At 39.8% G+C, this 13,164-nt stretch overlaps 1 protein-coding gene across 2 annotated transcripts in view; it reads left to right on the top strand.

Moving 5' to 3' along the window:
* Nucleotides 1-13,164, top strand: part of ESYT3 (extended synaptotagmin 3) — a 319,908-nt gene that overhangs the window by 218,919 nt on the left and 87,825 nt on the right. For both annotated transcript variants that reach the window (XM_069224322.1, XM_069224323.1), the window contains exons 10-12: nt 4,255-4,337; nt 5,874-5,922; nt 9,095-9,184. In XM_069224322.1, coding sequence (XP_069080423.1) covers nt 4,255-4,337; nt 5,874-5,922; nt 9,095-9,184 — 222 coding nt within the window. The remainder of the gene's footprint in view (nt 1-4,254; nt 4,338-5,873; nt 5,923-9,094; nt 9,185-13,164) is intronic.

The following is a 13,164-nucleotide window of genomic DNA, read 5'->3' as shown; positions in this document are numbered from 1 at the left end:
AGAAACGTGTAGTGAAGTCAGCCAATGGCTGAAGTAGAGTGATGCATTGGCCCCTGATGAATGCTCACATGGGTTTGGAGAGAAGTGTGAATGACACAACCACAGACAAATGGATGAAGTGTGGTTGAAAACCCCTACAATTAACTGTCATTGACATAATTTTAATAAAATCAAAAGGCCTTGTCTAACATAGACCTAAAAAAAAAAAAAGTCAATCACTGTGGCATAAATCATTTTGCCATTGGATGTCAGCCTCTTGCCTTTGAAAAAGAAAGCAAGAAAGGAGGAAAGAAAAAGAAGAAAGGCAAGAACAAAAAAAGAACGTAAGAAAGAATGCAAGAAAGAAAGACAGAAGGAAGGAACGAAAGTACACAAAAATGAAATAAGGAAGGCAATAAAGAAGGATAGAAAGACAAAGCAGGATTGAAAGCAAGAAGGAAATGAAATTAAGAAAGAAAGGAAGCAGCAAAGAAAGAGAAGGAAGGAAAGAAAGAATTAATGAAACCAAGAAAGCAGGCAAGAAGGAATAAAAGGAAGAAGGAAAGAAATAAGGATGGCACAGCAGAAAAAGCAGGAATGAAAAAGCAAAAAAGGAGGAAAGAAGAAATGAAAGAAGAAAAGACTGAAAGAAAAGAAAAAAGGGGAGAAGAACAAATAAAAGGAGAGTGGGAAAGAAGAGAAGGAATGAAAGATAAAAGGAAAGCAAGAAAGAAGGAAAGGATGAAGGAAAGAAACAGGAAAGAAAAGAAATGAGAAAAAAGTAAAGGAGGAATGAAATAATGAAAGGAAAGAAGGGAAGACATAAGGAACAATGAAGGAAAGTAAAAAAGAAAGTAATAAAACGTGTTAGAAGTGCTGTAAATAAACATGATAAATCCTGTTTTTCTTCCTGGGCAAAGTTTATTAAGGGGCCATTGGCGAAATTGAGCCCAGAATAAGTGTTCTGAAGAATTGTCTACTCATGGACCCACATGTATAATATTGAAGGTTTCGAAAACGTAATACAGAACAGTTTCAAATGGTTGCAATCTGTTATGCTATAAAATACCAGCAGTCAAACAGTAAACAAGGGACATTCCAAAAGGAGTTTCATTGGCAGGAGACAGGAACTGAGAAGCATGGAATGTGGCCTGTCATCTGGTGTAGCTTTCTGCTGTCCCATCAGACCTTAAACAACAAAGGCAACGTCAAAGTAATAAATTAAAAACAAAAACGTTGGCTCAGAACGGAATTAGTTGTGTGTTAGTGTGCTCCTTGTGTAAGAGAAAAATGCAGTCACTCAAAGTGAAGTTCAGCAGCAGCTTAAATAGGCCGGCCCACCGCCCTGAGCTGTATGTTGTAGTGGGCGGAACCAAACTATGAATGACACACCAAGAGAGCAGTGAATAAAGAAAGCTGTCGGAAAGCCCCTTTAAATAAGTATATTGTACATATATTGTTTTTCAAAAATCAAAAGGTCTTTGATAATACCAGATCTAAAAAGTATTCAGAGTGACACGACATTGTAGGGTTAAAAACAAAAGCTAAACCATTTTCAATGTCATTTAAATGGTTTCTCAGAAGTGGTATTCCGGGAATTTGTATTTCTATTTAGTCATACAACGGGCAACTATAGCAACTACCTTTCATAAAGGAAGAAGCTTCGCGTGCGCTAAAATGTAGTGACTAGCTCCCAGTTTGGAGCTGCTAGAGTGGACACCTAGAGCCCCAAACAGGGAGGGTAGACCATCTCTTTCTCACAGGCTACTGCGGCGCAGAAAGAGTGTTTATAGCCTCTACTTCTTTTAATTCTTCCCACTGCCGCCATCATTGTAATGCTTTGGCCTGCCTCGGAAGTCGTGGTTTTAAATTCAGAATGTTCTTGTGCAGGATCTTCGTTCTGACATTAACCTTTTAGCGGCCAAAAGTCTTTCACTCCCCTTACCTGGGGAAAAAGTCTTTCACTCCCCTTACCTGGGGAAAAAGCTCCTTTCCTGAAGGCTGTTCTGTGCACTTGTACATAATCTATACTGAGCAAGCCGAGCTATAGGAACAGAGACAGGAGTAACACTCCTTCCCGCCCCGGAATACTTGAGTGTGTCCGTGAAAACTTTCAAGTAATGCATGCCCCGTGGGTGTTTGGGAATGCTTGTTCCAACTTGAGATTGAACCTTCTGCCTCACTGACAATCCACCCTCAAGGTAAAATGAAAGCCTCATGCAGAATTAACCAGCCCACTCTCCATGAATACCTGCGAATGCCCTCCCATACACACCCGCAGCACAGGCTCACTCTTTTTATCATTATTTACAGCCCCTTTGCAACACTAACGCACATACGCTGCGTCACGTGCAGTAATGCCATTTAAAGAGGCGCTTAAAACCCATCTGCAGATATTCAAGCTTTTAAAGAATTGTTAATAACGTTGGCCCATTGCAGCCTCCAGACACTCTGGAAACTCAAAAACAAAATTTTGAGCAGCACCTGCTCCCTGGAAGGCAACCTTTATTTCCTATCTATCTTACAAAGGGAACCTAGGCAGAGAATGCTTTATAGAAAACAGTAAATGCCTTGTCCAGCACAGTGATGCCCAGGCGTAACACTGAACAAATGAAACATGTCGGAGATCTCGTCTGAAAGATGCTCAAACGTAGTCAGATACAAAGCCCGTCCAAAAAAACTGAATTTGTGTACTTACTAACACAAATATATGTATCTAATACCATGAACTCGAGAATGAATTATTTTGGTGTGTAGAGTGCTTTCAATTTCAAAACAGTTAAAAACAATGAATGGAACTTTCCTCCTCGAGAGAGTTTAAATTATGAGAAAAGTGTCCAATGCTTATGTAATGTCCCCTTTGAAAGGGGAACAAAAAAACTTCAATTGACATTGTGGACCCAGCAGGGATCAGGCCTGTGCAGGTAAATTCCACACACTGCCAGCAGCACTTGGTCTCCCTTCCAAGAGCAGCCGAGCATGGATAGATGTATAGATGTATGGCCTATTGCTTGGGTACTCACAAACATTTTTGCAGGGGCCACACAGTTTGGTCTGTGATGTTGCCGATGGCCGCATTGATGCCAGCAAGGTGGCGGTCAGAGAGGTGGGGGGGGTAGTGGTAAGGTGGATGTAAGGGAAGGGAAGCGTATGAATCTAGTGCCCGAATTGCACAATATGAAAGCAGATACTTTGGTATAAATCCTGACTTCTCCACTTAACCATATTGTGTGATCCTATGCAATTGTTTTATTTCACTTTACCTCTTTTTTCATTTTCTTCATTATCACATATGAGAACCTTGAAATACATGAGCTCAGGATGCGTGCTGTACCAAACCGTATATGTCTGATTTAATAAACTGTAATGCTTATGTATAATAGAAACCAAGGCCTCCCAAAGAGTTTGCATAACAACTGACTCGCCTCAAAGTTCACAATTGACATTATTGTCAGGGTGGGGAAAAATGAAAATTTCTAAATTCATGTTAGAAAACTATCACTTTAAAAAAAAAAAAGTCGTTCTCAATACACTGATATAATCTTATGTACTAAGGTGAAACGGTTCTGCATGTTAATGAAATGCTTTTTTTGAAATTCGAATAGACTTTATCATACTTTTATACTTTCACTGCAAGATGTCTTTATTTAGGGTGTCGAAGGTGTTTCTAAAGTTAAGAGGTCCAGGACACCCTAGTTTTGCCTCCTTTCTTTAATTTCAATTAGCCTTTAAATAAATACTTGACCATTTATTTAATTTTTTTTAGTGTTAGTACTGCGTCGAGTAAACTTCAGCACTTTGCTGCGGTTGACTCGGGGCACATGTAAATATTTGCAGGGCCACATGCGGCCGCCGGGCCGTACATTGAGTATCACTGGCCCGTTGCAAAGTCAGTGCACTGCAGGATACAACCCTGTGCAACCCTGGATCTCCTTCTGGAACCTGAGGGCTACTTATCGTCCCTGGAGCAAGAGAAGAAGGCAGAATAATGGGAAAGGAGGAGGGCAAAAAACAGTAACAAGGGGAGAAATTAAGGATGGAGAAAGAAGCTACTAGAGTGAGATAAAGAGACAGGAACTGTAGGGTTGTGGAAGAAAGACTAGGCAACCTTGGTACTCGGCAGTCCTGGCATTGGGCAGCACCAGCTGGCAGCACTTAAGAAAAGCTTTGTTCCTTGCACTTACGTTTTTTCTGATTGTATTGTTTGTGGGTATTTATGAATAGTTTTCTGTCTGCAGTGGTATTTCTTTAACTCCAATGTGTTTTCTGAAACAGTTTGTTGTTCACGAGGTACCTGGCCAGGACCTGGAGATGGACTTTTATGACGAGGATCCTGATAAAGACGACTTCCTGGGCAGGTAGTTACCGAGTCATCAGAAACTTGCACAATCTAATTTGGGTTTGAGGTAGAGTTTAAACCTTCTTGTTCATTGCCACCGAACAAAACCCTTTGGTCCTGTTTGGAAACGTCAAATGGAGGACAAAAATAGAATTCAGCAAATTTGAGTTGTAGAGCGAGGTTCTAGTCCCAAAGCAGATCATTTAGTAAAGAAACATCTACTAAAGTGGAAGTGGACAACTGTTTCAGAAAGTTTGAAAGAGTTCAGAACAAGAGTGTCCAACATAGGGCCAAGATGTCCAGCTGGATGCCAGATTTCAAGCTAACCTGTGACTGTAAATGAGCTAATTTTTTAGGCCTGGTTTGCCGTGCAGCTGATTTTACCTATTGTTACCAGTTCATAAAAATACAGAGAGTGTGCTAGGACTTTGCTCAGAGGAGTATTTCTCACTCACCTCACGCTGTTGTTTGTTTAGTGTATCCTCTGCCTCACTTGCAGACTTGTTTCTAATGTTTTACTCAGGACTCAAAATGCAAGTGAGACCGATTGATCTTCATATTGCTTGTTTATTCATTGTATATGATTCTGTTTGTAGGGGCAAAACAGTAACGTGTTGTTCATGTTAACACTGACATCTTTAATGCAGTATGCTCATTTGGAGTGCCTGGAAGTTCTTCCGGGGCAGCTCACATTTTTTTTATGTTTAATTGACTTTTTACCAGTCGGTGGGTATTTTTCGATCTGTGCAGAAGTGTTATGGGGAGCAGTGTTGAAAAGGAGGCTTTGGTTGTTTGGCTCATGGTCCTGTCACCGCAGCCTCAAGTGAACTGATAGATTTTTACAGGTTTTAAGGATGTTAAGTAGTTCGATTAAACTGTGTTAAGAGGAAATGGAATATTGAAATATTTGAACCAGCAACTGAGACTGGCATTCCCAACACTTCACAAGTTTTTCAAAGTTACATTTTGACTTCTTTCTTAATGCTCAGTAATGTCGTTAGTAAATAACTCAGCCTGTTGTGAATTATGTAAGCAAAGACTACAAACTAGCACTTTGAAATAGTGGTTCTGGTAGAGCTAGAACACCTCATGTTAGCTGAAGAAATGTATTTATTTTGGTATAGATATCCTATAATCCGTTTTTATATTGATAAAATTGACAGAAGGGTTACGACATCAGTAAAAATGTGCTGATCCTTATTGATGGAGAGATGAAGGCAAAAGCATGGCAGATGTTTTTGCGGATGTCTCCAACTTATTTACAAAATAATACTGTCACGTTTCAGATGCAATTGGAATTTATTGCCAAATACATATTTCTGAACGTCCCCCGCCTTCTCTAACACTGCAACTCTCATGTATAGCTCCTTCCACTGCAGTAAGCACACATTCATACAGGCCAGAGGGTACTACAGATTTTGGGGCTGCTGTTTACTGAAAGATGAACTGCTACTTCACCTATTGTTTGTTATTTAATGTGTTGTTCTTTTAATATCAGAGGTAAAAGCGTTTGATAGAGTTTCTAATGGTCTGTTCTTCTATATTTGTTTTGCAGCCTTGTTATATGTCTTTCTGGCGTGAGGACAGATCGAGTCGTGGACGAGGTATTATTGTAGTTCTTGTTTGCAGAGTGTTGACAACACTGGCCTTTAGATTGTTGACCTTAAATATTGTGTTCCATACACATGTCCAACAAATACCAGTTCTTACAGTGTCTAATATTTATGCTGCTCCTCATCCTGGCTTGTCTGTTGCATCAGGGAAGACTCTCGCAGTTGGTGTTTGATTAACCTCATCCTTCCATGAGTTATTTATTAATTCGACTTTATTTCTCAGCTGCTACATTTTTTATTGTTTTTATCTTTTACATTTTTGGTCATTGCTTCTTTCATTCACCTAATTGATAATGTTATTAATATTTCAAAAGGGCTTTTATGTAGGTGCTATATAAATGAAAACACTGAAACATTAATGCCTCTTTAGTTGCTTGCATCATAAATGCACCTTTCAAATAACAAAGTGCACACTACACTACAGAGTCCACTCCATAGGCGCTTTATCAAGAATTTCCACCCCAGAACTTAAGGACTTGCAGAAGGTGTGGGTGTGACAGTTTTCCCTACAACAACAACTTTTTAGGTTTCGAGGTTCCAGGCAGAACCCCAGTGTGTAATTGCTGCTTAGAGGCACTACAATACCCCCAAATACAGGCCCATCATTCGATTATTGCCCTTCTAACAGTGGGGAAAAACTGACTGATGTTTAAGAATCTACCACAAATAAGCTTTTCTAGCTGTTTTTCAAACCTAGTAAAGAAACAGTAACTGCATAGCCTTATCCAGATAGTGTTATTCCGTGATGTAGCGTAGCGTCTTTAAACATTATTAGTTAACTGTGAACATCATGCAGGAATACTTATTACATACTTTTTGTTCTGATGTAGACCTCTTCAACTGATATGGTATCAAACCATTATGAACACCACTCCAACGTGTAGGCCAGTAGAACACGCACTCCCTCAAGACTCTTAGTCTTATTTCCTGCCACTCCTACATGACGTACATCCAAAATAGCGTACCTCTCTGTTGATCTTCACTGGAAACACATACACAATTAATATGCATTTGTTCTCTTCTGCATCATTTAATAACAGTCCTAAAATTTGTCGTAATAAGTAGGAGTTCTACACGTTGCACACTTTGTTGAAGGGCAGAATACCCTCAAATCTGACATAAATCGACTTTCTCCAGATATGTTAGATAGATATCAAATTGTGAAGGTTATACATTTTTTAATGGATCCTGATACATTGTGAAACTAGCAAGATGACATACAAGTGACATATATAACACCCTATGTGGCATTAATTTAAGTTGAATCACTAAGCCTGTAGCTCTGACCTAAATATAATGTGCTGGCACCTGGATTTTTGCTACTGTTTAGCCATCCTGCAAGCACTCTATCTTAGCCCCATGCTCTGAAGCGTCCTCAAAATGTGCAAAGGAGTTTTTTCCATTTATTGAATATTATTGCACAAACAAGCACCACAACATACACTAGGCTAAAGGAAAAATATTAGTGCTTAATTTATAGAGGACTGTACAATTTCCAAGTATTTCGTATTTTGCTTGAGTGGTCATATGTGCACTTAGTTACTTGTTGCAAATATTCTGTTACCGGCGGTCCATTTTATAACCAGAAGAAAACAGTGAAGAAAGTAAATACATTAAATAGTGTTGTATCCTTATTAAAAGACAAAATGAACATGGTTGGAATTGAAGAAAACATTGACCCTATTGAGATATTTGGTAATAGTGCACTAAGCAACTTTTTCTTAGAGACATTTAAATAACTAGATTTAGGACATCGTAATTTGTCCAAATCTCACTTCCCTCTTGAAGATGATGGACTACTTACCTCACTCCAGTTTTACGTCCAGAGGAATAATTCCCGTGGTGTGCTGCTGAAAGTGTTCAAGTTTGCCCACATGCTTCACCAATAATTGCTGAAAGGCCTGAGGAGTTTTTTCCATAATCCATAATCGTTGGAGTTCAGATGGAGTATTAACAACAACGGCTTTATGTTGTGTTCAAGTACGAACCGTCTCCTGATGTCACTTTGTTTGACAAAGTGCTGATAATTCTTTGAACACGGAGAGCCATGTTTACTAGTCCTTTCTCTGAATGCATGTTAAAAATAATTTTGAGTTTTAACTTGGGATAAACGTGTATTCTTACTGCGATACAGGTCAAAGAAGAGTGCTTGCTATACAAATTTAAGTACCAATATCTAAAAATGTAAATCTGCAACACAGAAAGTACAATCAAGGGACTTAAGTCAGATGATGTCAATGACCACTACCCTCACTCTAAAAATTGTTCCAGCACCACTGTTTGATGGTGAGCTTTTTGGGCAGCTAAGGGTTGCTTATTCATATTTTGATCTGCACTTCGGCGATGCAACCCTGCAGAAACAGAGGTAACGTGGGTCAGCATATGAAGAATTGAAATAACTTACAGCCATTGCAGTGTATGTGAGCATATTCTGCATGTGCGAATGCAGGCAGTGTCCTTTAGAAAAAATAAGTTCTTGCAAATCCTACTAAGCAATATTCAGCATATTCTGGTATTCCTCATTCACGAAGCAACAAAGTCAAACCCCACACCAATGCATTGCTACTGGTGATGGTCTGTCTCCACAATACATTTTGCAGCAGAAGTGTGGTGCAAGCTAGTCTCAGAATTTACTGATTGGATTCTTTAGAGCATTTTCTGTGTCCTAAAAGCATAAGAAATTAATGGTTCTCCAGCTCCTAACCGCATACACTATGTTGAAAAGCAACCAGGCAATAGTACTAAGGAGGTGGATCAGCTATCTTCCTGCGTGCTTATTAATGCACAAACGCAATAAATGATGTAGACTGAAAATTTGGCAGTGAGTGCTATCGCTATTTTGAACAACAGTTGCAAATTCTAAATTTGCCTTCACGTTTGCTGTCCAGCAATCTTATTACCTGGTGTAATGTATTTCTAGCGGCTTTATGTTTTTCCTTTGCTTTCATTTCCTGGTTCACTTCATTCTTCCTGCTTCCAATTTCTCCCTTCTGCTCTCTGTTTGGTCTTGACGTAATCTAAACAGATTTAAATAAAATGCAAAATATTGACAATGGGGTAAATGATGTGCATCTTAGTGCCATACTTTCCTTTTATTCTTTTATGTCTTCTCTACATTTATACAGTTTTCAGATTTTTCTTTGTTTCCCTTTACTTTACACAGTGGTTCCCATTGAGTGACATTGAAAGTGGCCAGGTTCATCTGAAGCTGGAGTGGCAATCGTTACTCGCAAACCCAGATAAACTAAGCGAGGTGAGCAATGCTACATTCTCAGTGTGTTCCTTGTCTCATCACCGCTGTCTTCTAGATGAGGGCTATTGCTTTTCCCTTCCGTAATGTAGTACGCGCCCATCCCTGGAGGCAAAGTGGAAGGAGTGATCTCTTGTGGTTAATTCATTTAAAAAAATGAGTGCGGGTCCACCAGTTTCTTATGAGTCTGCTACCAGGGTTTTCAGATAAAAACTCTGCGCTGTCTTGATTTCACCTCATACCTTCTATCTCACTCTTGCAGGCTCTTTTTCATCTCTACTTTCTCCTCTAGTCTCTGTCTTCTTGTAAGTCTCTTCTTCCTCCTTACTCCTTTTGTTTCGGTCTTCCTTTACTTCTCTTGCTCCTCCATTTTCCCGGTTCTGTCTGCCTTCCTATACTTACTTTCTTACTCCGTTCTTCCGTTTATGCCTTCGGATCCCTTGGTCTGTGTCAAAGTCTAATGATGAAAAATAATTCCCATTCCCCAGAATAATTGCTGTTTACACCACCTGCAACCACCGATACAAATGAATCATTGTTAGTATCACTTTCTACCCCTCCGTCCAGTGACACACACCAACTATCACCCACACACACTGCAACCCCCGCACATCCTTCTCACCATTTTGTAGAACTTGAAGAAAAATGTACGTGACCAGTCTCCCTTGAGTTATAATCACATGAGCCAGAAACAATCCTCAAATATTAAACCACCCCAATTTGCTTTATGTTACACAGGGAGTACATGACTTCAATTAAATAATATCTTTTGGAACGAGTATATTGATAGTAGTAAGAAACGTTTGTATAATTTACACACTCAGAACAGTAATATGGGGTTTGAGATCTGGTCAGTCAAGTACTCCACTGTGGCTTACAGTGTAATAAACAGATACAAACTATTGAAGTACCCACAAAAGATTTGAAGGAAACAATTATATCCTTGCTATTGGAGAATGGGATCAAATTGGCTTCACAAGCCACTCCTTCAAGCCAAATTCACCACAGATTTGACTTTATATACATTCCAAAATGTGACCACCATTCTTCTACCATAATGTTTCCCTAGTTTGAAAATACCATTACCTTTTTACTGCATCAATTATCCAAATGGCTTTTCCAGCCTAAAGCATAATTAAAATTGATGCCTAAATAGCAGAAATAATGCATCCTCTGCGACTATAGGCCCTTTATATAATCTTACTTGACCTGGTTGATGCAAAGGTCAATGGTGTTTATATTTTATGTACATGATTACCAAACTCAGGTTCCACGTTGCCAGTAGTATGTTTCAGGATTAGAATATAGGAAACTGATTGCACCAGGTTTCTAGCATTTTTACCAGAGAGACCCGACATTGTCATCTTTCTGGTACGTTCAGTGGGTGAATATTTTTTCTAAGGTAAGCAGTAGTGGCTTGTTATGCGAATTTGCAAAATGTAACTAATCTGCTTCCTCCTGCCATGGATAAAACAACAAGGCGCAACGCAGGAAATAGACTGCCAACGGTTTAGGTTCATGTGTTCATTTAGTTCTCCCTGGCTACAAGATGAAATACTGAAAATCTGGCTGTTTTCTCTGGGTTGCTGAGACTGAGAAATTAGGCGAATTACACTTAATTCACATTTTTTTCTGTCCAACCCAAATGTTCAGTTGCCTGTGGGTGGAAAGGTTGGAAACGTAGTTTCTGCAACGCTGGAGCTAAAAAAATAAAATAAAAAAAAAGTTCCAGTTTAAAAAAATAAAATCCCATCTTTAATGATGGAAGTTTTTTTTCCATTTGCTCATGACATGTAGATGCACTGCCAGTAGTTGTACGACCAGTACCGACACACCCCCACCTCTGACGAGGCAAGACCTCTTGCGTTGGTGGGCCGACCAAGGAGGAAACCATCAGAGTAGAAAGAAAATAGCTCGTTAAATTCCCCTCTTTCTTCAAGGATCACATTAGCAAGGTATCGAGATGTCACCAGCAGCAGTGGCAAACATTAAAACACAGACAGCAAAAGTAAACAAAAAAATGCAGCACATCCACACATCCTCCATTCAGCAGTGCATTTTTTATCCATCGGCATCAGAGGCCTCTGGCACAGCTCATGCTCACGCATTGTGGGTGCCAGGGGCAAACCATTTGTTAATTTGCTGCCCTCCTGCTTGCTACTTGGGTTAATTGCTGGCCTCTCCCCCCCCTAGGACGGTTGCTGTCTTATAATGCTAATACTTAATTATCAGCCTTATATGTCAAGAGATGCTCCCCCGGTGCCTTGGACTGTTCGAAGCGAAACTACAATATTATTTAAAAATAATGATTCCTGCTGGCGGGTTGACTAGAATTCTAGCTTGCTCCAGTATGTGTCTTATTTAGCTGTTTTGAACAGCACTGAAGTTGCTGCAAGTGCAAAAATGTAGGGACGATAAGGCATTGGGCTCGAGAAAGTAGAAACAGACGTTCTTCATCGAATGTAGGGACATTAACTATACAAGGAGAAACAAACGTTCTCCATTACTTGCCCCGCAGCCCTGCCAAGAGAGCACTTTTTTCAGTTACAAGGATACTTCTGTTAATCAGACTTCACCGCGTAACTGTCTGCATTTTTGATTGGCACGCACTATTTTAAATATATAGAGACTGGGCTTTGGGCACATGCTATTGGCTGCTTGGTGTATCATTCCTCCTCCTATGGTGGACTTGTATTGCAATGCACGAGGGACTGTTTTACTACTGAAAAGTACAACGAATCAGGACACGTGAAATTCTTCATTTGATAGGTGCGTTGCAAGCAAAAAGCAGTATTTTTCTTGTTTTTTTTTTAATGGATCAAGTTTTTATTTAATATTTTAGCCAGGATTCAAAGTGCAAGCCAGCCCTTTTAGCTTTATCAATGCTTGCTTGTTCTGTGATATGGCTTTAGACCATTGGGCTTTTGTTAGGCATCCACCATTTAATACCACGCCAGGGCTCTGCTGATAGGAACATACAGGTTCAGTTTATTGCACCTACGTTGTTATATGAAACCTCCGTGGTTTGCTTCGCAAGATTTGATTTAATAAAAATATATGTTTTTGGTGAAAGTTTGAATGGCTTTAGCATTTGACAGCAAAAACGAACGCATTAAGTGTTGATGGTTTCCTGTGCTTAGTTGGTGTAACCTGTTGTGTTCTCGCAGACTGCTTCTTTTGCAGCAGCAAAACACTGATTATATTGGCCTTCCTTTCTAGTGGCACATCAGCACAAACAACAATGGATTAGAATACTGCCCAAAGCATCTGTGTAGGAGGCTAGCCTGGTTTGTAGTGGTACCAAGGGGTACTTACACTCTGCACCAGGTCCAGTTATCCCTTATTAGTGTAGAAGAGATGTCTAGCAGCTTAGGCTGATAGAAAATGGTAGCTTAGCAGAGCAGCTTAGGCTGAACTAGGAGACGTGTGAAGCTCCTACTATACCACTGGTGTCATATGCACAATATCATAAGAAAACACAATACACAGATATACTAAAAATAAAGGTACTTTATTTTTATGACAATATGCCAAAAGTATCTCAGTGAGTACCCTCAGTATGAGGATAGCAAATATACACAAGATATATGTACACAATACCAAAATATGCAGTAATAGCAATAGAAAACATTGCAAACAATGTATAGTCACAATAGAATGCAATGGGAGCACATAGGGATAGGGGCAACACAAACCATATACTCTAGAAGTGGAATGCGAACCACGAATGGACCCCAAACCTATGTGAGCTCGTAGAGAGTCGCTGGGACTGTAAGAAAACAGTGAGGGTTAGAAAAATAGCCCACCCCAAGACCCTGAAAAGTGGGTGCAAAGTGCACCTAAGTTCCCCAGAGAGCACAGAAGTCGTGATAGGGGAATTCTGCAAGAAAGACCAACACCAGCAATGCAACAACGATGGATTTCCAGACGAGAGTACCTGTGGAACAAGGGGACCAAGTCCAAAAGTCACGATCAAGTCGGGA

This window comes from Pleurodeles waltl, chromosome 3_1, assembly GCF_031143425.1.
Source record: "Pleurodeles waltl isolate 20211129_DDA chromosome 3_1, aPleWal1.hap1.20221129, whole genome shotgun sequence".
Lineage (NCBI taxonomy): Eukaryota > Metazoa > Chordata > Amphibia > Caudata > Salamandridae > Pleurodeles > Pleurodeles waltl.
This window is presented reverse-complemented; position numbering and strand designations above follow the sequence as displayed.